We start from the raw sequence: 25,798 nt of genomic DNA on the forward strand, positions 1-25,798 counted from the left end.
ATTAAGGGCTGGTTCACACCAGATCTCAGTTTGATCAGATGCTTTTGAGGGCAGAGGAAAGATCTGGGGTCTTAAAGACCCAAATCATCCTTATAAAGCAGCCCCTTCATGCTTACTGCTATCACAAGGGATGTTGTTCATACCATATGATAGCAATAAAGTTGATAAAAAAACAAACAAAAGGTAAAGGGACAAAAAATGTAAAGCTCCCTGTGTGCACGTGAAAAAGCGAATACATACTTAAATTGTTACTAAACCCTGGACCCTGCATTCACTATATCTGGTCTCCCACAGTACATAGAACATGGAAATGCAATTATTTTAGTAAATATAAACTGCTAAATACCTTTTCTCATCAGCAGTCTTGTGACTTCTATCAGTGTCCAGCAGAGCACATGTTAAAGCTTGTAGGAGGAGTTTTATTTCTCCTGTAGCAGGATGCAGACCCCTGACCTCTGGACAGTACTGATTCACCCTGTGTTGATCACATGCACTCTCCCCAGAAGAAAAAAAAATCCTCTCTAGCAATACACACCAAATTGAGTGTCTTCACAAAAGTCTTATCAGGAGATAAAGGGGAGACACTGGAAGAAGGGGGGGATCAGAGAAGACCGGATCAAACAGCGTTTTTACACAATGCCGAGGATTAACCCCTTAGGTTCCTCAGTGAGTATAACAAGCAAGTTTTACTGCATATACAGACTGATTTTACTGTTGTGGGTTTAGTAACACTTTAAGTCCGACATATATTTGTAAACGCTGATTGAACCACATATGTGAGGTATCACCACAAATGTAACGTTGAGAGCAATAACTCGAGTGACAGATCTTTTGTGCAACTCTAAGCTGGTAACCTGTAAAGACTTTTATAGCCTCACAGATTTTTAGGTCCCAAAGTTTGGTGACATTGCACATCATGCACAATTTTAAAGCATGAAATATTAGGTATCTATTTACTTGGCATAGCATAATTTTGTATATTTTACCAACAAATGGGTATTATATTGTGTTTGTGTGCATTAAAATTAATTTTGGGGACACTGACCTGGAACAATTATGTAGATTAGAGCTCTGATTTTACCCCACGACATTGACTTAAACCAATCAATCTAGAAATGACCAGGTATTTAGCATTTTTAGAGTGAGGTCAGTATTACCAGTCTCTTTATTATTTCCATTATAGGTTTGGTTTTCCTGTTATTGCTTCTCTGTAACATTGACATTGTTTCCTCATTCCCCAACTTTTCTAGCATGTCCCTCTACTATACTGACATCAACAACTGACATCTATAAGCCCTTGTTTGTAGCGAGTATTGGAAGCAAAGTTCAGTGTAATATTTGATTCTGTTTTTGAAATGTATCAGTAAGATACATTAAAGTGACCCTGTTATTAAAAGTAAAACTCTCAAACAGCTCTAAATAAAAAAGAATAAATGGAATACCTATCTTTCCCATTTCATGTGCTGCCAGCATGCTGCACCATGTAATAGAAATATTCTTCTGATGTCTGCTGGGAAAGGAGTGTTTATTCTCTTGGACCATTTACCTGTAGTGATGTGGAGGATGGCAGGGGGACCAGTAAGTGCTGCAGGGGACCCATGAGATCTGTGTCGGTTTCGCAGCATGCTTCAAAAGAGTATTTCTATTGAATGATGCCTCATTTGGTGGTGAAATGTAGCCACTCCCTCAATATTTTAACTGGTTGCACTTTTATTTTTAGCGGCATGGTGGCTTTAATTCTCAATGTTCCCCAACTTAAACTGACCTTGTGTCTACAGTGACTTGCTGTGAAAGAGCAAGTCACTGGAGATGTGTGGAAAAATACTTTGCCTCTCCTCAGTCTCTGCAGGTATTCAACCCTACCAATGTGTAGAAAACTTTCTTCCCCACTGCATTCCATGTGGCAGGAGTAGTAGGTATCTGGCCCACTAGAAGTATTAATGACCTGCAGGGGCCATGCAGAAGTAAAGCAGCAGTGTTTCAAAACACGAGGTGCAAATAAAGTATGTATATTGCCAGTTCCTCTACAAGGTCAGCTTTGTGTACAAGTGACCCTGCAATGAGTCACTTTTCCATTACCCACTAAAACAGCCTTTCTTAACCTTTATAACATGGACGAACCCTTGAAATACTTAGGGAATATCGGAAGCCCTGCTACTAATTACTATATTTACAGCTCATGGTTCATTAGTGAGACAGTCAGTGGGAAGAAAACTCCTACATTTGTGGTCAGTAGGAAGAATATGCCCTTACAGAAAGCTAAAATGATAATTGGTTTAGGTGGATATTTAGCCACTGATAAATACGCCTTGCTAACCCTCTAGTGTTCCTGCCCCAGAGCAGCAGATCAGCATAGTGAAGTATTGAGCTCAGGCAAGTTCGCCGCCTGAGCTGTCAAGCTAGGAAGCTGACAAAGAAAATCCAAGGCTGCGGAGGCATTTCCTACCCTGCAGCATGCCCTCTGTATGTGTGCAGCTGTGGCAGCTGTGGGGTGGACAATGCATCTGCCACCTATCATTCAGTGTTGGTTTTGGCAGGTTTCAAGTAGGATAGAACAGGCGGATTCAGGCTCTTGTCTGAACATGCCTGAACTTATGTGTTGTGCACTGATCCCCACTGGCCTTCCTCTCCAGTCCATCCAATGTGGTTGTGGGTAACATCATGTGGGGTGGACGATGGATGAGAGAGAAGGGCTGGCAGAGATCAGCGCAACAGAATAGCAATCTAAGCAGCTTCCCTGTACCCTCTTCTAACCCCCCTGTAGTATGCTCTCCCAACCCCCAGTACCATGCCCTCCTAAATCCCCAGTTCTTTTTCATGATCCCTGTACACTGCACTTCATACTAGTAACCTCTGTACATAATGACCTCTGTATACTGTTCTACATCCTACTGCCCTCTGTACACTGCCCTACATGCTAACTGACCTCTATACACTGCAATACATACTACTGACCTCTGTGCACTTCCCTACAAACTACTGACCTCTGTACACAGTATGTAGGGCAGTGTACAGTGGTCAGTAGAATGTAGTACTGTGTACAGAGGTCAGTAGTTTGTAGGGAAGCGCACAGAGCTCAGTAATATGTAGGACATTGTACAGAGGTTATTAGTATCTAGGACAGTGTACAGTGGTCAGTAGAATGTAGTACTAATAACCTCTGTACAATGTTCTACATACTAATGACCTCTGTACACTGCCCAACCTATTATTGACCCCTAGACACTGCCCTACATACTATGTACACTGACCAGAACTCAGAGCAGATATCCAGGCTACCATTGACACCAGCTAGGCCTGAAACTAGTCAACCTGTTTCAGTTGAGGCAGGCTAAGTTTATGTAGTCTTCTTCATGACATCCTTACTTTTTATTGGGGGCTTGCTAGTTAATTGCTTATTAAAAAAAAAAGGCATCGCAGCTAAGTGATCTTTGATTTCTTCCATGTTGTCCAGATAGACCTACACCTCTCAAAGGTTGCCTACCTTGGCATCAGAATAGCCATCTTTGAAAGTGTTGCTTTGACTTGCTGCAGTGCCACCCACTGTTATCTACAGTATGTTTCATCTATATGCTTTCAAAAACACATTTAAACAAATCTACAGCGAACGTTATTTGGATAATTATGAACCAAAATATGATTAAGATTTAAAAACCATGATGTTTGGTGGCTTCTGTACCAGATTAAAATGTGTAAATAACAGGTTGCTGTTTTGTAATACTTCTAAAATGATGTCTGCAGGATCAGTTTCTAGTCCTCATCTAATGCATCTGAAAGCAGTTATTCTTGTGTTTTGATTAGTTATCTTCTGCTCATTCTGTTTAAGAAACCATCCTTAGCTTGTCCCAGGTAAGATCTAAGGGCCTGTCTTTCATTATATAGATAACTTGACTGCTGTGTTCATCCAGGTCTTTGTATCATATTGGTATCTCATGCAAAGCTGTCAATTAACCTTTTGTCGTACTGTTGTATTAAGCTTTCATGTGTTGTTGATGTCCATGTTTTTGTCTGACTAGGACAGGTTGAATGACCCATAGTTCCCCTTAACTGATTTGGCACAGGCAGAAAAGAGTGAAGTCATTGGGCTCCTAAGCTGCTAAGCTGGTGATCATATGCTATCAATAGGTCCTCTACTTTGTTTTGTGTTTCGGACTTTTGACAGTTTGTGTATTTGATTACAAATCAATAGGGCTAGATGTTTTATGCTGAAAGTCAGCAGAAAACCTTTCAAATTTTGTTGAATTTGTTGAATATGCATGTAGTGTGTGTTTAATAGAAAATAAAAAATTGTCTCTAGAAGCTTTTATGTCAAAATATATTTGAGGGTATCTAATTTACCAATGTTCAGTTTGAACTTGATTTTCTTTTAATTCTATTTTTCTACTGCTAGTTTTGTGAAGATTTGATTAGGCTAATGTCTTTTGGTTGTGTTTACACCAGGCAGACTGCTTAACAGTGGTAATAATCATTTCAGTTGGTCCCTTGAATCAACATAAGATGCTGCATCAATATCTTGCATTTTTTTTACTGGAGCCACAAGTCTTAGCATAATTATTCTCTTCATGAATTCAGTTATTGCAGTCAGCCATTGAATTTGTATCTTGAAAAAACAAAGATTGTCTTTGGGTCACATGATCATTGTATAATCCACTCTATTTTAGTGAATTCAGTTAATTTTAAGTTTTTCTATCAAATAAAATACACATCAGCAGAAAAGACACTCATCCATACAAAGTCCATGTGCAGTAGGTGTGCTCCGTATTCACCCATCAATACAAAGTCTATGTAGGTGTGCTCATATATCTACTATATGGCTGCTGTGGGCATTATAACCTTTTATATTTTTTTAGCAGCTAGTGATCATGGCTGAAATATTTATTCTTTCTAAAAAATATATTTTATTTTGACTCTCTAAATTTCCAAAATGCAACAGCAAATGCATCTTGAGTATTATGAGTATTTTAATGCTATGGAAATAACATTTATAAAAGGAAGATATGGCCTTTGTGATTTCCACACTTCTACATTATTTTTTATTTTATTGGTAAAGTCATATGGCTTATTGTATAGTTTATGCCTTTTTGATCTGTCCTAGGAGCTTATTACTCACAAATGTAACAGAAAAGCCACAAACTACAATAAACTGTTTACATATTCATGACTTTAGTTTATTATTTAAAATACTTATGTCCTCAGATGGCATTTATCTGATGCAGAAAAATTCTGCAACTGGGAAGTATTCAGCTGAGCACTCCAGTCTTTGTCAGAGTTGTTAATTGTAATCTCCTTGGTGAAATATGCAGACTAATCAGCAGCTAACTTGAACATCTGGTGGGTTAACATAATTATTAATGAGTTGATTTAATGTAATGTATTGTTTTATTACATTCTTTACTGCGGCATTTCAGTTCATTTATGTGATGTGCTTATTACTACACACATGCTTTTACTACTTTACCGCTTTCTTTATGAGTTTTCTCTGTTGGTTTTGTCTGCTTATTTTTTTACTTTTATACTCCCTCTGGATTGTAATCTCATTGTTTTTAGATTGTAACCTATCACAGACAAGGCTTTCTCTCCTACTTGATCCAAAGTGAAAAATTCGTTATGCAAACCCAGATTATAGCATATAAAATGTTTCTAGCAGTTTTGCCCAAATTTAATTTAATTTTAAAAGATGTGGAGTTGGCAATACAAACCTTACAGAGGTTCTATCTATGTCCCAGGTGAAGCGATTTTCCCCTTTTTTCCTGTCCCTATAACTACACAAGAATGTGAGACCAAATTTGGGAACCACAATTCTAGTTAAGATGGTATTTAGCCTATGTATTAACAGTAGTTTTGATAAATTTTTTAGGTTTTCCGGTTTAGTGTTTGAAGAGCTTTTGTGTAACTTTTCCAAGTAGAAGAAGAAAGCATTTCAATGAGCAAATTTCCCAAAGGGGGAATGCATAATTGCCTAAAATATGTGGCATAATTCTAATACTAATTATAATAATGACAAGACTCTCAGCTACTAAGGAACTATCAAATTCTCGCTTGCTGGATATCTGTAATTCTAAAAAAAAATTATCGTAAAGTATATGTTACCCTAACATTTCATCTTCCTAATATGTGTCTGTTGTACGGTGTACTTGTATTAAAAAGAATCCTGTTCTCTTTGCATTGCTTTCTTTGTGTGATCTTACCAGTCCCCCTGCTTTTCTATTTCAAATTGACCATGCTATGCATTGTAACACACCCATCCCAGTGTGGTCAGTTTTCTTCTTTGCATTTTACATGCCTGTTCTCCAGTGGTCAGACTTGTGCTGACACATCCCTCTGCACAGCTCTTCACTGGGAAAATAAGTGTACTCCTGTCTCTCTGCCTCTTCTGACATGCCCCCTGCAGGTCATGTGATTATGTATTAAAAAAATATATAGTATACCAGGGTATTGAATTAATATCCATGGGGGTCCAGTCTGTAAAATTTTATTCCTGCAGAGGTTGCATGTTTAATTTCTAATGGCACCTCCTCGCATCAGCGTGTTTTCATGAGTGCTAAACTCCATGGTGCTGCAGCACCATGCGGCTCGGCATGCTGCAGTTTAAAATAGAGACAGGGACTTCTTTTTCTGTGTTTTGCTATTAAACAAGTCCAGTAAAAAAAATTTTAAAAATCAAATTTCATCAGAAATTTAGGCCAAAATGTATTCTCTGACATGTCTTTGCTAAAAAAAAATCCCAATACATGTAAATTAATTGGTTTACGTGAAAGATATAACATTTACAAATGGTGGTTTAGATACTGGGATTTTTTTCTTCTGCTAGTAATGGTGGTGCTCAGCAACTTTTAGCGGGACTGCGGCAGACATTCTGACACTGGGGGGGGAACTGACTTGTTGTCACTGACATCCCCCGTGACACCAATACAGTGATCATTGTTAAAAAAAAGCACAGATACTGTACTAATGGCACTAGGCAGGAAGGGGTTAATATGAGGGACGATCAAAGGGTTAACTATATGTAGGGAGTGTTTTACTAGGGGGCGGGGGGTGTGCTTCACTGTTAGCACACTGATCGGGATGGCCATCCTGAGAAGTGTGCCCGAGCTGACAGGGAGGAAGACTGTTTGTAAATAAAACAGTCTTCCTCCCTGTCGAAGATGCTCGGTAATCACAGGGCGCTGGCAGGTAAGTACCAGCCTGGGATAGGAAGAAGGATCAGCTGCACACTAGAGAATAGATGAATATAGTGTGTATTTATTGATCCATAGGACACACAAAACACCAGGACATGAATACAGGACCTGTTTAACAGTATTTTTTCAACTCCTAGTGTGCATGGAGCCTAATGGTTCAGGTGTTAGCATGATTGTTGGTGTTTGGGTAACAAGGAGTGTTTGAACTGCTGAGTTGTAATATATGTATATTCTCATGTACATGATTATCTAGAAAAGCCTTTTTAAATCTTTTTACCCCAGAGAAACCCTTGAAGTAGTTTTCTGGTCTAGGGGAACCCTTGCTAAAAACAATTCATTTGTGGTCAGTGGGAAAAATGCCCCCTTTACAGTGATGGTCAGAATGCCTCCCTTAGAAACAGCTAAAAATATAATAGACGTTTGTGCCACTTACTCTTTCAAGCTGCAGAACTATGCAACACCTTTAAATGGGAAATAAATCAGCAATAGTGCAAGAAACCCCAAGCACATCTCTGAAGGAACCCTAGAGCTCTGGTTGAAAATAGCTGATCTATACACAAAGTCCCTATTTACTGAGGCATACAATAACCAGTATTTAATGGTAACAGTTGTAGAGTGTCTGAGAAGTAAATAAATGTGACAAGCAACATATTGGGGTGGACAGACAGCACAAGCGTTGGTTCAAACTTATACAAAATGTTTTTATTCCAGCTAGAGCAACATTCTGTTATTTGATGTTCATATATAATGCATATTACTCTAAAGGAGCCACTTAAAATATTATGCAATTGGTGAAAAAAAACTGAAGCATTTAGATCACCAGACTTAAATTTATGAAATCATTTTCTACAACAATATTCACACATCACCTTTTTCATTCTTTCTTCCTCTACAGAAGAGATTGACTTTGTAATTTATGAATGCATTTTTTCTTTGATAATAATGTGCCCTTTGCTGTATAGCATCAATTTTGCCAGTCTATTCCAGATGTTCGTTTGAGATTATGGTCTCATTTTACATTAACTACAATAAAAATAAATTACTTTGGTGCATCATGAAGAAAAGTCTGCTCCTTTTATTTTACTGATTGAGTATAAGCGGATTAAATGGATACTGTATTTTCTGGCCCTTTTTAATATGGGTATTTTGGTTTGTAGGGATTATAATGTTTTACAATGAGGAAGTTAAAATCTTGTGACTATTTTTATAAAGTTTTCGAGTATGCCCTGACTTTTTCAGTATCATTGATCACAAGAATGAGCAATCCCTACTAACCTTGCTTGTTATTCACCTTCATTAGAGGAGCTAATAGTCCTCATTCATGGACCTATACGTGTGTCTGATCACAGAGTACCTAATATTGCAGAACTCAAAAAGACCTAAAGTATAAATATGAAAGTAATTTAGGATAGGTTGGCCTGCATTTGATGCAGCAATAATCTGCGGTGGCTCTTGGCTGTCCACAATGTGGAGACAGAAAACAAAACATAAGTTTTCAATGTTAACTTTTGTAGAGAATGTAGGTTTACTATGAAACTAAAATACTTTGTTTTTTACATGTCCATTATCATTATAGTCAGCATTCTCTGTTAAACCATTGAAACATGACCAGTACTAAAACTAGAAAAGGAAGGAGCAAATTGGCTTCATGGGGCAGATGGTGAGGCAGCCATCTTGGGCATACTTAGTAGAATATCATCCTAGGCAACCAAAAAATTAAACATTACTAGACATGTGCATTTCGTTTCATAATGCATTGAAAATTTTGCATGAAAATTTGATTTGACTATTTTTAAATCTCCAAATGGACATAATAATGAATGACAACAATTCTGAAAAACGTTACAATGAAATTAACTAATGCATTAATTTCACTCGGATGATGGCGTATAATGCAAAAGTTGTTCAGGCCCATGGGAAATTAATTACATTTTCAAATTTGTTCGATAATTCGGATTGGAGTAAATTTTGTGATTTAAAATAAATTTTGTAATTGTCAGGCAGTTCAGTTTCACAGTGTAATGCTATTCTTAGGTTCGAAAAATTCAGGGCTGCCCCTGGGGCAACATTTTTTTTAATCCATATGGACCAACTAATATACAAAACGAATAGCAAATATATTTAAATGAATTCTGACAATGAAATGATTCAACATAATGAATGTGATGACATTAAATTCTTCGAAGAACAAATGCATTCAAAATTAAACAAAAATTTCCGGCATGCACATGTCTACACACTCCTGCATAGACCGCATTGGATAATAAGTTGTAAATGAATAAACAAAACAATATAATAAACCAAACTATCTCAGTGGCCTTGTCATCCACTAAAGATCATTTTTTTTTTAAAGTATATAATAGTTACTATGGTATAACAAGCCAAGCCCACCATTCCTCCCAAGGAAGATTCATATAGTTTAAATGGTGCTGTCTAATCCAGGGATGAAAATTGTCTAAGAGTAAGGATTTAAAATGCATAAGAAAATGGGACCTAGCACTATCAAACATTCATTGCGTACATCATGATAAATAAAGATGGATGGACACAGAGGACATGCACAATATTGCAGCTTTGTGTATCAAAATGTATAATGCCACCATTTATATTATGACTTTGCATGGAATTTGGACATTGAGTGAATATAGAGCTGGGAAAATTATCACATGTCAGTCATAGATGGTAAAAAGGAGATCCTCCTCATGAATGGTAGCTGATAAACAGGATGTGCTGATAATCAAGACAATTACATATATTTTCAGTTATCTCCACCCAATCAGCATATATCCTGAAGCAATCCTTGGAAATGTTTTTAAACCCCATGTGATAGACCACACAGCTGGTAATATGTTATATGTATTCCTAAAGGCAACATATCGAATTCAAATCAACATACATACGGATAAATTCCTTTGGGACTCCAATAAGGCCCTGAGATCCAAAGAAAATAGTGTCCATGTATCTGATATGTATACTGAGCCAGGCTATTGACTCCCCCCCTCCTCAACACCATGGGGTAAGTGTTATTATATAATCACACCTGTATGGTTCTACTGGTCATGTCTCAAATGAGTTAAGTCCACTGTGTCCTTGTTGGATGTGTCACCTTTGTCCAATAATCGAACATTTTATATTATTCAAAGTATTCAGCAAGTGTGAGAGAAAGATTCTGTATATATCAATGTCCCTTCCAGTACGCGTGTCCCAACTGAGCTAAAGTCTCACATATTAGAAAGAAAAGCAAAGTAAAACAGCAGATAAAGACTTAATCACCAAGGTCTTTATCTGCTGTTGGGGCAGATGGTGAGGCAGCCATCTTGGGCATGCTTAGTAGAACATCATTCTAATGCAACCACCTCATCTAAGGACTGGTACTTTGCAATGCACACATTTTTTGTTTTGGGGTTTGCTTATGCTTTAATTTATGGTATGTAAAGAGGCACAGTAGTAGGGGTAAAAAATTTTTTTTAACAGGACTGTCCTTATATGCATCAAGGGTCAGTTTTTTTGGAGGACCATGTGCATGTGGGAAATAAGGTATTCCCATGTTATACTACTGGGTTGATTTAAAATTTTGAGTTAGTTTTTAAATTTTCCGTTTTTAAATTCTAAAGCTCCTCAATACACTCACTTGAATATATGTTTAACAGTTTTTAAAGTAAGTATCTTCCAGTGAGTGGCATTATGTGTGAAATAAAGTAGTGTGCACAGCAGCAGGTTACAGCCTAGTGTAAAACCTAAATATAAGATAAAGCACGTCTCAGGAAAACTTCCTTTAGGGCATAGCAACTTGTACTTAGATAAGCCTAAAGCACACTGAGAAGATGGATAAGATGAAATATAATTTTAGGTATATTTTCAGACACATCTTGAAGCTAAAATCCACATTTTTAGAAAGCGCTGCATATCAACAAACAACATTACATCCAAGTTAGAGGATTTTCAGTGAGCAGTACAGAACCAAACCCTGTAGCAGTTAACTGTCTCAGAATTTTGAACAAGAAACTGTTCTAGAGAGCTAGTGAGGTCAAGGTAATGGCTTGCACTATTTTTAGTATAAGCAGTTAAAGTAATATTTTTAGTACCATTAGTACTGTTAGTACTTATTTATCAGTATAACATAATTAAACATAAAAAACATATTAGGGCTAAAATATGATTTCACTGTTGATTTACATGGGACAAATTATTGTTGAAGCATTGAAGTTAACAACAGATGAGAACTATTATTTAAGTTTATGTTTCCAGTTTAGTAAACATAATTTGCTGGATTTTAATTGATTTCTTGATGAAAAAGCAATTGCTGAGGGACTGTGCAGGCTGATTGCTTTTTAATTTAAAGCTGAACTTCAGGTAAACAGATAAATACACAGATAAAATACATTTATGGGGGTTGTTTTACATGCCAAAAGAATAGCATTTCTGTCCAAACAGTCTTGAAATGTATGCAGCCCTGCAAGACTGTACATCTAGGTTGATGACCTTTGTTCCTTTCTTACTTGCTTTCTTAAATGTGTCAATAATTAGTAGAATTTGATATGGTAGTATGTATGTACAGGGTTGTTTCTACATTGTTATTAACCACTTCAGCTATCATGCCTCTTATGGACTAGAGCAATTTCTACATTTCTGCTATGGGTCTGATTATTATTCAGCAATATTATTGTTAAGGTAAAAATAAAATGTCCACACTAGTATGGAATATGTGTGGCAGGCTGCTAGCAATAAAGACTGATACATGCATGTCTCACATAGATACCAAATATGATTGCAACACCAGTATACATTTTTAAATAATCATTGCTCTATGTGATTTATACTCCTTTTTAAAAAGGTGATCTATCAGTGCATGTAGCCCCTGAGAACATCTAACTGGATGAAATGTGGAAGTTGGAGCTTAATGCACTGATGTCAAACAGCTGTCTCTGGATTGGAGCAGCGGTATTCAAGTGATTGTTTTTCAGTTAGCTTTTCCAATTGATTTTATTTGATGTAAATTTATTTTTTAACACATTCCATTGCACAATGAGTCTGCTCCCCTTGTCTTGGCGTGACTGGTGGAGAGCACGTCCCTTGTATGTGCGGGATCGAATCCCTGGGTGAGATCAGGCAATTTTGTCCTTGGGTTGGTGCAACTGCCTCCTGTGGAGTTCCTGATGCATGACTCCAGTCTTGTAGCAGCTCTGGTGAAGATAAAAATATTGATCTCATAAGCAGATTACACCCCTATTTTAGAGGTTCATCTTCTGATGAGTGTGTATTCACTTGTTTGGTGATGGGATACACGTCAGAAGATTTTACTTGGCAATATCTATTTCTTACTTTGGTTGAATCTCTATGCTGATTTGAGGACTTTTGGTTTTCAGCACATGTAGATTAACGACTTCATTGTTTGGTTCATTCATTATTTTGTGTGCTTCTTTTTTTTCACAATCAAATTTTACTAGAGTAGCAGAATAAATAAAGCTTAGATAGTGGTGTGTTTCATTGTTCATTGTATTTTACTAGTTAAAGTAACATAGGAAAACATATTTTTAGGATAAACAAGACTTGTTTTGGTGATACTGTCTTGCAAAAAGGATTTTATTTTCTTTATGCAATCCATAGACAAGTGTGATAAAATTTTAATAAAACACTTTTTTTTCTACTTTGGTCAATGCTTGTTTAAAAAAAATAGTGTTACTGTGAATACAAAATATACATTTTCTATTCAATTTATCTATTTGTTAATAGGGGAACATATTGCTTTATTCCCCTACCTAGGGGTTAGTCTTTTAGCAGATGTAATCAAAAGTTTTTAAGTTAATAATAGATAGTTAAAAGCTGAACGATGCACAAAACCATTCATTGAAATGTGGTCTTCAATTCTCAAAGTATATAAAGCTATGTATATTTTAATATTTGCGGGTGTGTCATTGATTCAAAATACTGAATATTGGTCTAATGCTGTTGTTCTTTATGAAGGTACTATCTTTGTTTAGGATTGATCAGATTTTAGGAATAAAATTTGTCAGGATTATGTCTTCTAGACAGGTAGTGATAGGTAACTAGATATAACAATGTAGGTCGGATTTTGACTCAAATAATGTTTTTTCTATGATCAGTCTGTTATAATGGGTTGGGCCATTTAATTAGATGCGTTATTTGTAGTATGTGTATGGGTCAGGTTTAGTTAGGTTACCTAACTTTTCAACAATAAAAGTAGATCATGATAAGACTTTGTTTTCCAACCTAACTTAGTAAGAGACCTAAATTTTTCCTGTTGCAGTCAATGAGTAAAACTAGATCGCCTGCTTGTCCCTGACCTGTGCTTGGGCAGTGACTGGGCTGCAGAAGGCTATCCCTCTGCTCTCTCTCCTTCTATTTTACTACATGCAGCATACCAGATTGGTTCCTATTGTTACCCCCCTCTCTGTTCCTATTAGGGTGCTGCCCTCCAGGCGATTACAGTAGGCTCAAATTATTGTGCCTACATTGGTTACCTTTAAAAATACTATTCTTCTTACTTTTTAATGAATATATTACCACACTAATATCCACTTAGAGTTCATCTTTAATGGATTTATAATTTTTACGAAAAATGTTTGTCTCCTTGAACTGCAGCTGTCTTGGTCAGGTGTATTTGTAATATTGTGTACACATATATTTATTGTCAGGAAACAATTAATTCAGGACACAGCAAATAAGCCGTATGCGTAATGTGACCTTTTAATGCAGGCGTTTGGACGATGAAGCTGACCTTTCTTTAACTTGTTGTGATTGTTTTTTGTTTTGACAGATGCTATGCTTCTCGTTGCTGACAGATTGGAGGGGCCATTCAATATTGAGTCTGTTATGGACCCCATTGATGCAAAGATATCTGAAGCCATCACGATCCTGCAAGAAAACAGTGTGCAGGTGTCAGGGAAGGTAATCAGCATCTTCCATAATAATTAATGTGATAAATCAGTGCCCATTATGATAGAGCAGGTTATCAATTTTCCAGGAATGTTTGACAAGAAGACATTTTTCACCAGAGAGCTTCTGAGCCTCTTGATTTAATCATTAGCCTAATAATGCTGCAATGCATTTAGAAAACAACCTTGTTGCTTTATTGCTGTTCTTTTAACAGCATACCAAAGCTTTAATACAATGATGATGCTATGTTATTGTAATTTTTAGAGCTTTACAGTTTGTTTCATTTTTACTTTGTTAGCTTCAACCTTTTTATACTGTATGTTTGTTCTCAGCACTTGGCAAACAGAAGTGAACATTATTGTGAGTACAAAACCGCCACCAAACACTAACACCCAGCCTAATCCTAAAACATTTAGACCCGGCTTAACCCCTTGCCCTCCTGAGGATTTACCCCCCTTCCTGACCAGGCAATTTTTTGCGTTATGGCACTACGTTACTTTAACTGACAATTGCACGGTCATACAACGCTGCACCCAAATGAAATTTTCCCATGAATTGAGCTTTCTTTCGGTGGTATTTGATTGCCTGTGTGTTTTTTATTGTTTGCGCTATAAAAAAAAAACGACTGACAATTTTGAGAAAAAAAAATAATATTTTTGACTTTTTGCTATTAAACATGTCCAGTAAACAAATTTTAAAAATCAAATTTCATCATAAATTTAGGCCAAAATGTATTCTGCTACATGTCTTTGCTAAACAAAAATCCCAATACGTGTAAATTAATTGGTGTACGTGAAAGTTATAGCATTTACAAATGGCGGTATATATAGTGGAATTTTTTTTACATTTTTACTAGTAATCAGCGACTTATAGCAGGACTGCGGTTGACATTCTGACATCCGCAGTGACACCAATACAGTAATCAGTGCTAAAAAAAAACACTGACACTGTACTAATGGCACTGGGTAGGAAGGGGATAACATGAGGGGCTATCAAAGGGTTAACTGTGTGCTGGGTGTGTTTTACTATGGGGCTGTGTGTTTGTGCTTCACTGTAAGCACACTGTTTTATATGGCTGTGCAGACAGGGAGGAGAACGGTTTTATTTACAAATAGTTCTCCTCCCTATTGGAGATCCTCGGCAGTCACCGGGCGCCGACTAGTAATCACCCGGTGATTGACAGCCGGAAATGCAAAATCACGTATATATACACATATGTATTTCTGTTATAGGGTGGATGGGAAGCAGTGAAAGGTTAAGTTCACCTTTTGGACAAACATAATAATTGCACATTTTTTTGCAGGTAATTATTTTTGTCAAAAGGAGCTTATAAAGCATTGCACCAGTGGTCAGTAGATCGCTGATACCATGCAGGTGTCATGCAGACCTGTCAGAATATCAACTAGCCGTATGATGTATGAGCAAGCAGATATACTGACAGGAAGCTTCAATGAACTACCACGGAGCTCCACAGCACCGTCTTAGTTCATTGAAAACTACAAGCCCACATCCACTAAGGCTGTTAGGACATGTAGGCACTCATTCACAGAACACTGTGAATGAGTGATATAGCCATGTGTAGCCACGCTGTTTTCAAATCTGACAGATAGCACAAGTAGAAGTTTCCCCATACTATCTGTCGGGGAAAATACTGGTCATACTCCTCCTTCCCCCACCTCTAACCAATTTGCAACCCAATTTCAACAAAAAAACAGTTTTGTGCCTAAAATAAATGCAAAATACTTTGGCAGCTCCTTGAAAGCTACTTACAGCCAAGGCAAACACACAGCTACTTTTAAGTTAGACATACTGCTACCAGAGGGTTGAGAGTAAAAATTACTTTATTCATTAGGCAGATATTGTATATGTCCTGGTGGTTATTTGCAAAATTAACAGTCCAATGTCTGGTAACCCAATGAAAATAATACTGGCCATAGACTAGGTGTGAATAAATGAAAGATACTGCAGGCATAATACAGATAAAAGTAACAGCGGTTTATACCTGTTAAGTGTTGTTGAAAACTTGGCCTTGGAATGTGCAGAATGCTGCTTGAAAATTAATTGTTTAGAGGAGTGCGCATGCGCGGCCGGCGGTACGGGACATGTCTCCCTGAGGCTCCTCCGTGCCGCAGGTAAGACAGCCCCCTCCGCCGCGCGATCCGGGCTCGCACTGTTTCACGAGCGGCCCCGATCATCTATATAACCCCCCGGCCACCTGCAATAATGGTCAGGGGGGGTCATAAGCACCAGGTGGCACCGCCACGCAAGCCCATAAAGGAGGCCCTAGCTCGAGCCTCATCCAAGATGGCCATTGCGTCAGGGAACTACAATGCCCAGCCAGCATCCTCCAGGCTTGCAGTCCTACAGCCAGAGCAACCAAGCCAGCCATGCTCTTCGGAGGGTGAGTCTGCAGATGAATCTGAGACCCCCATGACTACCACGACGCCTGACCTTACTGCCTCTGACCTTCTGGCCCGCTTTGAAAAAATGTTGCACAAGGCCCTGAAACAGACCTCTGACCGCATTACTGACCAGCTGTCCAGGGAAATTCGCGAGCTGGGGCAACACACTGCAGACCTGGAGCAGAGGGTGGATGACGTTGACGCAACACTTCAAATGCAGGGGGACGAAATTGACCTGCTGCGAGACGAAAACCTTACACTTCAGACGCGTCTAGAGGACTTTGAGATCCGGGCCAGACGCTCCAATGTACGTATTCGCAGCCTCCCTGAGTCGATCATTGATGTCCACTCTACAGTTACTGCGCTTTTCCAAGAGCTCGCCCCTGCTATTCCAATAGAACGCCTTGAGATGGACAGGGTTCACAGGGCACTAGCTCCTAAACGCACTGATGGCCCGCCGCGAGATATCATAGCTAAACTCCATTTTTTCCGCACAAGAGAGCAACTACTTCAAGCCGCCCGCAATTCGGAGTCCCTCCTGTTTCAAGGTCATGCCTATCAACTATTTCAGGACCTCTGCCCCACTACTATCACCAAGCGCAGAGCCATGAAACCGCACCTGCAAGTGCTTCAGCAGCATAACATACCATATAAATGGTGCTTTCCCTTTGCCGTGCGGTTCAGATACCAAGCCCGGTACCACGTATGCAAGACCACTGACGAACTCCTGGACACGCTACGGAACCTCCAGCTACACCCCCCCGCAACACCGTCAGAGACTTCCAGAAGGCGAACGGCGTCCTGCTCTCCGAAGAAACTACAGCTCCGTTGATACCTAATGGTCACCTGAATGTACACAAGCGAGGCCGATTTTCATCTCCTGCTCCCTCGCCACAAGACTCTATGGACTGAATCCTGTTGACCACTTCTACTCCTCCTACCGACTCTTCGTGTGGTGGTCCATGGCCACCCGTGTAGTCGCTACTTGCTGAGTCAAGTCAATCGGCCCCCCCCATCTGACGGTTTACATTGCACACCTGTATCCTTATTCCTGTTTGCTGGGCTTTATTTGTTTTTTTTTTTTTCATACCTTTTTCTTTCGGCCAGCTCAGGATACATGCCACCCTAGATATGTCTTGCGTTGGGGTGTTACCTGCCTTATTGTTTGCTAAGTTGGGGCTACTGTTGGGCCTCTACCTTGCCTATTGGTCCCCCGGCCCCAGCGGCTCGGATCGCCCGGTTCCGGTCTTTTAGAGGCTGTGCCTGATGGGTCGGGGTCCCCGGCACCAGGGCACCCCGGGCTTCCTGCCCGTTGTGTTTGATGTTTACTTCTTTCCAGGATCGCTCAAGTATTTGTATGTCTACATGCTGTCTTACTTGCCGCCCGCGCACCTGTGCACTCTCCACTTGCCCCTTTGGTGTCCCGTTTTTTCGACACCACTCGGGCTACAACCGCTCCGCGGGCCACCCGGAATCCGGGTACCCCCGGGGACCGTTCTCCTTTTCTTTTTCTTCCAGCCTCTTTATGGCCCTCTTTACCTACCCTAGATCACCCTTACCCCTCCCCACCTCAACCCTTACTCCTATGTACGGCCCCTTGTTAATATCCAGTTTCTACAACCGCATACTTTCCCCTTGATCAATTCACAAGATGGCTCTCCTGAAGGGACCCCAATATTTACCAATTCACCGCTTCCTCCACCCATGGGTTCTCTGAATATCCTTACCCTGAATGTTCAGGGCCTTAATGTCCCGCAGAAGCGCAACAAAGCCTTTCGTTCTTTTGCGTCCTATAAGGCCCACATAGTCTGCCTGCAGGAGACACATTTCACTCCTACCTCCACTCCTAAATTTTTTGGCCCCTGCTACCCACAGGTCTACGCCGCCTCTGCTACTGCTAAGCGCAGGGGGGTTTTAATTGCTCTCCACCGTACTACACCCTTCAAATTATGTTCTGAAATTAAAGATCCGGAAGGTCGTTATCTTCTACTTGTAGGGCAATTGCTGGACTTTGAGGTCACCATTGCCACGTACTATGCTCCAAACCAGGGTCCTTTGCCATTCCTTTTTCATCTCTTCTCGGTTATTGCTCATCATAAGTGAGGCACGCTTATAGTCTGCGGAGACTCCAACTGTACACTATACCCTTTTCTAGATAAATCCCCACAATCTCACACTCCACATACCCCCAAACACTCCTTTCAATCCATTCTGCAACAGCACTCAATGGTCGATTCATGGAGGGAATCCAATCCTACTAAACGCCAGTACACTTTTTACTCCCACCCACACAAAGTCTTCTCAAGAATCGATCATATATTTATGACCGCCAGTTCTTCCCCTCGTATCTTGGCTTCCGATATCCTTCCAATCCCATGGTCCGATCACTGTGCTGTGATCACCACCGTTGCTTCCCTAGCTCCTTCTCCCGCTGATCCCTCCTGGTCCATCAACGAACGCCTGCTGGCTAACCCAGCCCACTGCACAGAGATTGCTGCTGCGCTTAAAGAGTATCTCTCCCTAAATCAAACCCCCGGGATTTCCCCCCTCCTATTGTGGGAAGCGCATAAACCAGTAATCCGCGGATTCTGCATTAGTAAAGGCTCCTTCCTGAGTAGAGAAAGGAGGCAGAAACGCCTCCTCCTTGAAAAAGAGTACGACCAATCCCATAGTGCCTTTCAAGCATCCCCCACCCCAGCTAACAAAGACGCCCTTGAGCATTCTCGACTAGCCCTAGATCTCTTCCTTACGGACCAAGCCGAGCTCTCCATCCGTAGGTCACGACACAAATTTTACACTAAAGCCAATAAGCCCGACACTTTTCTTGCTCTCTCTCTCCGTAAACTAGACCAAACCTTTAAGCCCATAAGGTTGCGGACATCATCGGCAAATTTCACCAGCAACCCGGAACGGATCCTACAAATTTTCCACAAACACCTCTCGAATCTCTACTCTGCCTCCGCTCCCTTTGACTCTTCCCAGGCCGATGCCCTTTTTGGTTCCCTTCCTTTTCCAAAATTGGATGGTGAGCATCTTGCTACGCTAGAGCGACCCATCACCACAGTCGAAGTTACAAATGCTATAAATTTCTTGAAGCCCCGCAAACGCCCAGGACCTGACGGCTTTTCCGCCACGTACTATAAAAAGTTTTCCCCCATTCTCACGCCTGTCATGACAAACGCCTTTAATGCCATACTCTCGAATCATATCTTTAGCCCAGATACTGTGCTAGCCAACATCTCTATGATACCGAAGCCAAACTCTGATGACACGCAATGGTCTAATTACAGACCAATTTCCCTCCTTAACATAGATGTTAAACTGTTAGCCAAAATCAACTCGCCTCAACGCATGTATTGGTTCCCTAATCTACAATGATCAGGTTGGCTTCATACCAACTAGGCAAGCAGGAGACAACGTTCGACATGCATCCCTATTAGCACATTTAGCTAAATCCCGCAATATTCCCACATGCTTTTTGTCCTTAGACATACGGAAAGCGTTTGACACAGTCTCATGGTCATACTTACACTACATCCTGTGCCGTTGGGGCTTTGGCCCACATTTCTTAACCTGGATATTTTCTCTCTACCAGGGCCCCTCAGCCAGAATTAAATATCTAGGACATCGGTCCGCCCATTTCCCGATTTTATGCGGTACCAGGCAAGGTTGTCCCCTTTCCCCCTTGCTTTTTGCACTAGCCATAGAACCACTGGCACTATTGATTAGAACCGATCCTGATATCCGAGGGCTTGAGATAGGAGGCACCTCACATAAACTGTGCTTGTTTGCAGATGACGTCCTACTTTTTCTCACTTCTCCCTTAACATCTACGCCTACTCTACTTCGTCTTCTTGATAGGTTTGGCGCGCTCTCTGGCCTTCAAATTAATCCTCAGAAATCATGGGCGCTTAATATCTCGCTACCACCTAACGAACTTACCCACCTCAAACAGATCTTGCCATTCTCATGGTCGCAAGACTCCGTCCCCTTTTTGGGTATAAAATTCACCTCGCATATCTCAGGTCTCTATAACGCTAACTACATCCCTATGCTGGCTCATCTAACGGCACTTATGACTAAATGGTTCTCTCTTCCTCTAGCCTGGCTGGGCAGAATAGCGGTCGTGAAGATGTCGATCCTTCCCAAAATCCTTTATCTTTTCAGAGTTCTCCCTATCTCTGTACCCACTCATTACCTTCGAGTTCTGCAGTGCCGTATTTCTTCCTACGTTTGGGGCAAAGTCCGCCCCCGTGTCCCCCGCACTACTCTATACCGATCTAAACTGCATGGGGGTCTGGGTCTCCCTGAGATCAGCAAATACTACCAAGTGGCGCATATGGCACAACTACCAAAATATCACGCTACCTATGAAATCCCGCAGTGGGTCATTCTCGAATCCTTTGAGTGTGACCCCTTTTCTATAGCAAACCTTCTTTGGTTGAGACGCATTGACCGCCGCACGATTGAGAATCCCATTACTATGCATTTTTTGTCCCTTTGGGACAAACTGAAATCTCGTTACCTCCTACAATCTCCCCATAACCCCCTCCTTTCCTGTCTTCGTAATCCAGCCTTCCCCCCGGCCTGGTCCACACCGCACGTCTTTGCTCAATGGGCAACGGCAGGTCTCACCCAGACCCGTCATTTTGTACTCAGGAATCAATTTAAAACTTTTACCTCACTATGTGAGTCCCATAACCTCCCCGCCTCTGAATTATTTAGATATATGCAGTTGAAACATTTCTTTGCTCCGTACGCATTGGCTGCCAACCCAATTTCCTCACTGTCTCCTTTTGAGCGAGCATGTCACCGAGACCCTCATAGAGGTCTCATATCCTATCTATACTCCCTTTTTACAACCCCATCCGTTTCTCCATTACCCTCATATACCGATAAATGGGAAGCAGATTTAGGCCGGCAAATCGACCCATCAGATTGGGACCTCATTTGGAACAATACCAAGGAGTCCTCGCAAAATGTTCTGGCCCTGGAGATCAATTACAAAGTCCTGACCCGCTGGTATCTTGTCCCAACCAGAATTGCGAAATTTACCCTGGAGTATCCTCCAGTTTGTTTCAGAGGCTGCGCAGACCAAGGAACATTTTTTCATATTTGGTAGGATTGCCCAATCGTCCGAACTTTTTGGGCGGAGGTATTCAGAACACTGTCTGCACTCAGCGCCACAACCCTCCAACCAAGTCCTCGAGTCGCGCTTCTCAATCACTGGCCACCAGACATCACGAAGGCAAATTTTAAGCTTATTCTACAAGTCACCACTGCGGCCAAACAGGTTATCGCTAAAGCATGGAAATCACCCTTACTGAGTACGACTGCAGTCATGACTAGGGTCACTCAGGCGATGATCCACGCAAAAATAGAAGCCACTACCTGGATTCCATCCCCAAGTTTAAAAAGATTTGGAACCCATGGGTGGAGCATTTCCTCCCACCCAACTTTGACGAGTCCCTTCTCAACCCATAATCTATGTTTTCTGCTTTACGGGAACCATCCTTTGTTGATACTGCGGTTATTTGGATATTTTCAGTATCCCCTTCCTTGGAGCCGTACACCCTATCCCTCCCTTCCTCTCCCCCCTCCTCCTTCCCTTCATGTTAGGTTCTATTTGATATTTGTTGTTCACTCTTGTTAGTGCTACCTGACTAGTATAAATGGGATCCTTTCCTGTTCCTTTACTGTACACCTCCAATATCCCATTTGCTTACTTATAACTTATGTTGTTGTACTTTAAAACAATAAAATATTTGAACAAGAAAATTAATTTAATTTTTAGAAATACACCCAGTCAGCAGGGCTCTCTTTCTCTACCTAACCAGAAGGGTTACATGGAACTCATAAGCCTTCCCACAAGTGGCCATACCAACAACTGAGAGCCTGACCTCTAATACTTCAAATGGGCATTGTCGAATATAAGGTCCCCCATTGCCTAATATGAGAAATTGATGTGCGATTAACAGTACTCAGGACAAAATATACAATGAGCGCAGGAAAAGTTTTAGTGTGAACACACTTCAGCTTCTATTTTTTTAAGTAGAACTACACTATATTGACAAAAGTATTGAGACACCCCTCCAAATAATTGGATTCAGGTGTTCCAATCACCTCCATGGCCACAGGTGTATAAAGTCAAGCACCTAGGCATGCAGACTGCTTCTACAAACATTTGTGAAAGAATGGGTCGCTCTCAGGAGCTTAGTGAATTCAAGCGTGGTACCGTGATAGGTTGCCACCTGTGCAATAAGTCCATCCGTGAAATTTCCTTGCTACTAAATATTCCATGGTCAACTGTTAGTGGTATTATAACAAAGTGAAAGCAACTGGGAACAACAGCAACGCAGCCATTAAATGGTAGGCCATGTAAAATGACAGAGCGGGGTCAGTGCATGCTGAAGCTCACAGTGCACAAAAGTCCCCAGCTGTCTGCAGTCAATAGCTAAAGACTTCCAAATTTCATGTAGCCCTCAGATTAGCACAACAAAAGTGCATAGAGAGCTTCAAGAATGGCCGGCAGCTGCATAGAAACTTTATATTACCAAGTGCAATGCAAAGCGTCAGATACAGTGCTGTAAAGCACTCCACCACTGGACTCTAGAGCAGTGAAAATATATTCTCTAGAGTGATGAATCACACGTCTCTGTCTGGCATTCTGATGGCTGTGTCTAGGTTTGGCTGCTGCCAGGAGAATGATACTTGCCTGACTGCATTGTGCCAAGTGTAAAGTTTAGTGGAGGGGGATTATGGTGTGGGGTTGTTTTTCAGGGGTTGGGCTTGGCCCCTTAGCTCCAGTGAAGGGAACTCTTAAGGCATCAGCATACCAAGACATTTTGGACAATTTCATGCTTCCAACTTTGTGGGAATAGTTTGGGGGTGGCCCCTTCCTGTTCCAACATGACTGCGCACCAGTGCACAAAGCAAGGTCCATAAAGACATGAATGAGCGAGTTTGGGTTGGAGGAACTTTACTAACCTGCACAGAGTCCTGACCTTAACCCGATAGAACACCTTTGGGATGAATTAGAGAGGAGACTGTGAGCCAGGCCTTCTCATTCGACATCAGTGCCTTTCCTCACAAATGTGCTTGTGGAAGAATGGTCAAACATTCTCATAGACACACTTCTAAATCTTGTGGACAGCCTTCCCAGAAGAGTTAAAGCCGTTATAGCTGCAAAGGATGGGCCAACTCAATATTGAACCCTATGGACTAAGACTGGGATGCCATTAAAGTTCATGTGCATGTAAAGGCAGGCATCCCAATACTTTTGGCAATATAGTGTAAGTTTTCTCAAACACTTATTGCATGCCTGCATAGTTGCCGCATAGGGCATAAATTCCAAACATCCCTTCAGTCAATCTTTCAGTGTACCTGGGCACTCAAGTGAACTGATGGATAGTGCCACAAAAACCATGGTACAAAACTTTAAAAATATTACCAGCTCACAAATGTGAGCACAAATGTAAATCACTTAAATTTTTTTGCCATCACTCTTCTATGTATCTGTGAACACTTTATGTTGCAGCAAATAAATGTTTAATTTGCTTTGCTACATCAGTGTGCTTGAAAAAGTTTTAAACTTTGACCTCTTGGCTTAATCTATGCTGGCTGCACAGCTCAAGGGTCATAGGCTTTCCACACCTCCCGCTAAGTAGTTCATTATGCTTCTACCTTTTCATATGGTACAGGGATCATCACTGCAAAGAACAATATGGCTCCTTCCATTCCTACCCTGTGTACTGCCTTCTCATTTGATAGACAGCTGCATTTAGTAAAACTATTAATGAGTGGCTGAAGAAAGGAAGGAAAGGATTAGAGTAGAGATAGAAACTCCCTTTAACATTGCCAGTTCCTGAAAAGAATGAGTTCCTATAGAGAAATGGTTCCTTCAGAGAACTTCCTGTGACTAAATGATTACATAATTCCCCTTATCTTTATCACCTTTCCCTACTGCCGAGGAAGTAAATAGAATAAACTCTGCAAGATGCAAATGGATAATATAAAATGGGGATAAAGAAAAGGTAACACAGATATGCACTATTCTTACCTTAAATTATACTTTAATTCTACTTTAAAACCTGTTTAGCTTATATTCTACAATGACACTGGAAAGAAAAAAAAATCAAAAGGATGTTCCACATAACCAATGTAACAAGTATTTTATTGACTGGCTATACAGTATATACTGTATATTGCTTTTGGAGCTAGAGTATTTCTAGTCCATAGATTTTAACTGTATGTTTCTTATATTTAGTTACTTATTGATTGGTTTACTAATTGTTTACAGCAGATAAGCCACAAAGTGCTTAATATAAGGTACACAAAATATATCTTTCTCTACGTCTTGACACTAAAAGCCAAATGGAAACTGTTTTAGTCAGACAAGGTTAGGTAACATTGTTTTGTTAGGGATATAGTGTCTGGTGCAGGCTGGCTATTCTGACATTGGCCAGAAGGACTGCTCTGATTAATAGTGTTTGTATGTCCCTATGGGCTATGGCCCATGGCCTAGTTTTACTTAACAAAAAACACTTTGGCATTTGAGCTACACAGTGGTACTTAGCTGGAAGTGATGCCAGTACAAAAATGTTATTGCTCCGGAAGGCTTGATTGGTTTGATTAGATATATGCGGCTGGTGAGCTTTATGTGCCAGGGCTGTATTGGACTATGTCTGACAGCAATCACCAACATGAAGGTTTTGGCTGCCACACTGTCCACTGTGACCATAACTGTACATGACAGTCTGGTGACAGCATGGAAAGTGTACACGCATATTTATGTGAAGGAATATATAGGAGAGAAACATACCCACATGTGTACAGAAAGAGTAGCTACTATGACCGCACATACCTCCCCTCCTCACCCTCTAGAACAAATTTGTAAATGCTTGACAGATCTCCATTACTTATTAATGTTCATTTTTATGCTACTGGATGCCCAAAAGTTGCTAGTACTCTGCCACACTCCATACTCTTAAACCCGTACTCTTAAATCCACAGGGCATGGTTTAAAGGATAATGACTGTCCTGAGTGCATGTGAAAAATGAAAGCTAGGCATACACTAGTAGAAATTCATTTGAAATTTTTCACCTGAAGAACCTTCAAATTTCTAATGATTAGTTGGGTAAAATCAATGTTCATTTTTGACCACGGTTAAAGTATGAAAAAAATTGCCGAAGCAGGATTAAATTTTTTTTTTTCAACAAATTTCTAACAGTGTATGTGGTTTTCAGTATAGGAAAGTTTATTCATTGGAAAATCCAATGTTAAAGTGGAAGAAAACAATCTATTCTTAAACATCCACC

General features: G+C 40.4%; 1 protein-coding gene across 1 annotated transcript in view; it reads left to right on the top strand.

Moving 5' to 3' along the window:
- The window catches only part of GPC6 (glypican 6), an 885,938-nt gene that overhangs the window by 704,946 nt on the left and 155,194 nt on the right, over positions 1–25,798 (top strand). The window contains exon 5 of the mRNA XM_089680474.1: positions 13,960–14,090. Within this exon, the coding sequence (XP_089536600.1) occupies positions 13,960–14,090 (131 nt within the window). The remainder of the gene's footprint in view (positions 1–13,959; positions 14,091–25,798) is intronic.

Source organism: Staurois parvus, unplaced genomic scaffold, assembly GCF_062004578.1.
Source record: "Staurois parvus isolate SC_StPar_1 unplaced genomic scaffold, SC_StPar_1.0 ptg000243l, whole genome shotgun sequence".
NCBI classification, from domain to species: domain Eukaryota; kingdom Metazoa; phylum Chordata; class Amphibia; order Anura; family Ranidae; genus Staurois; species Staurois parvus.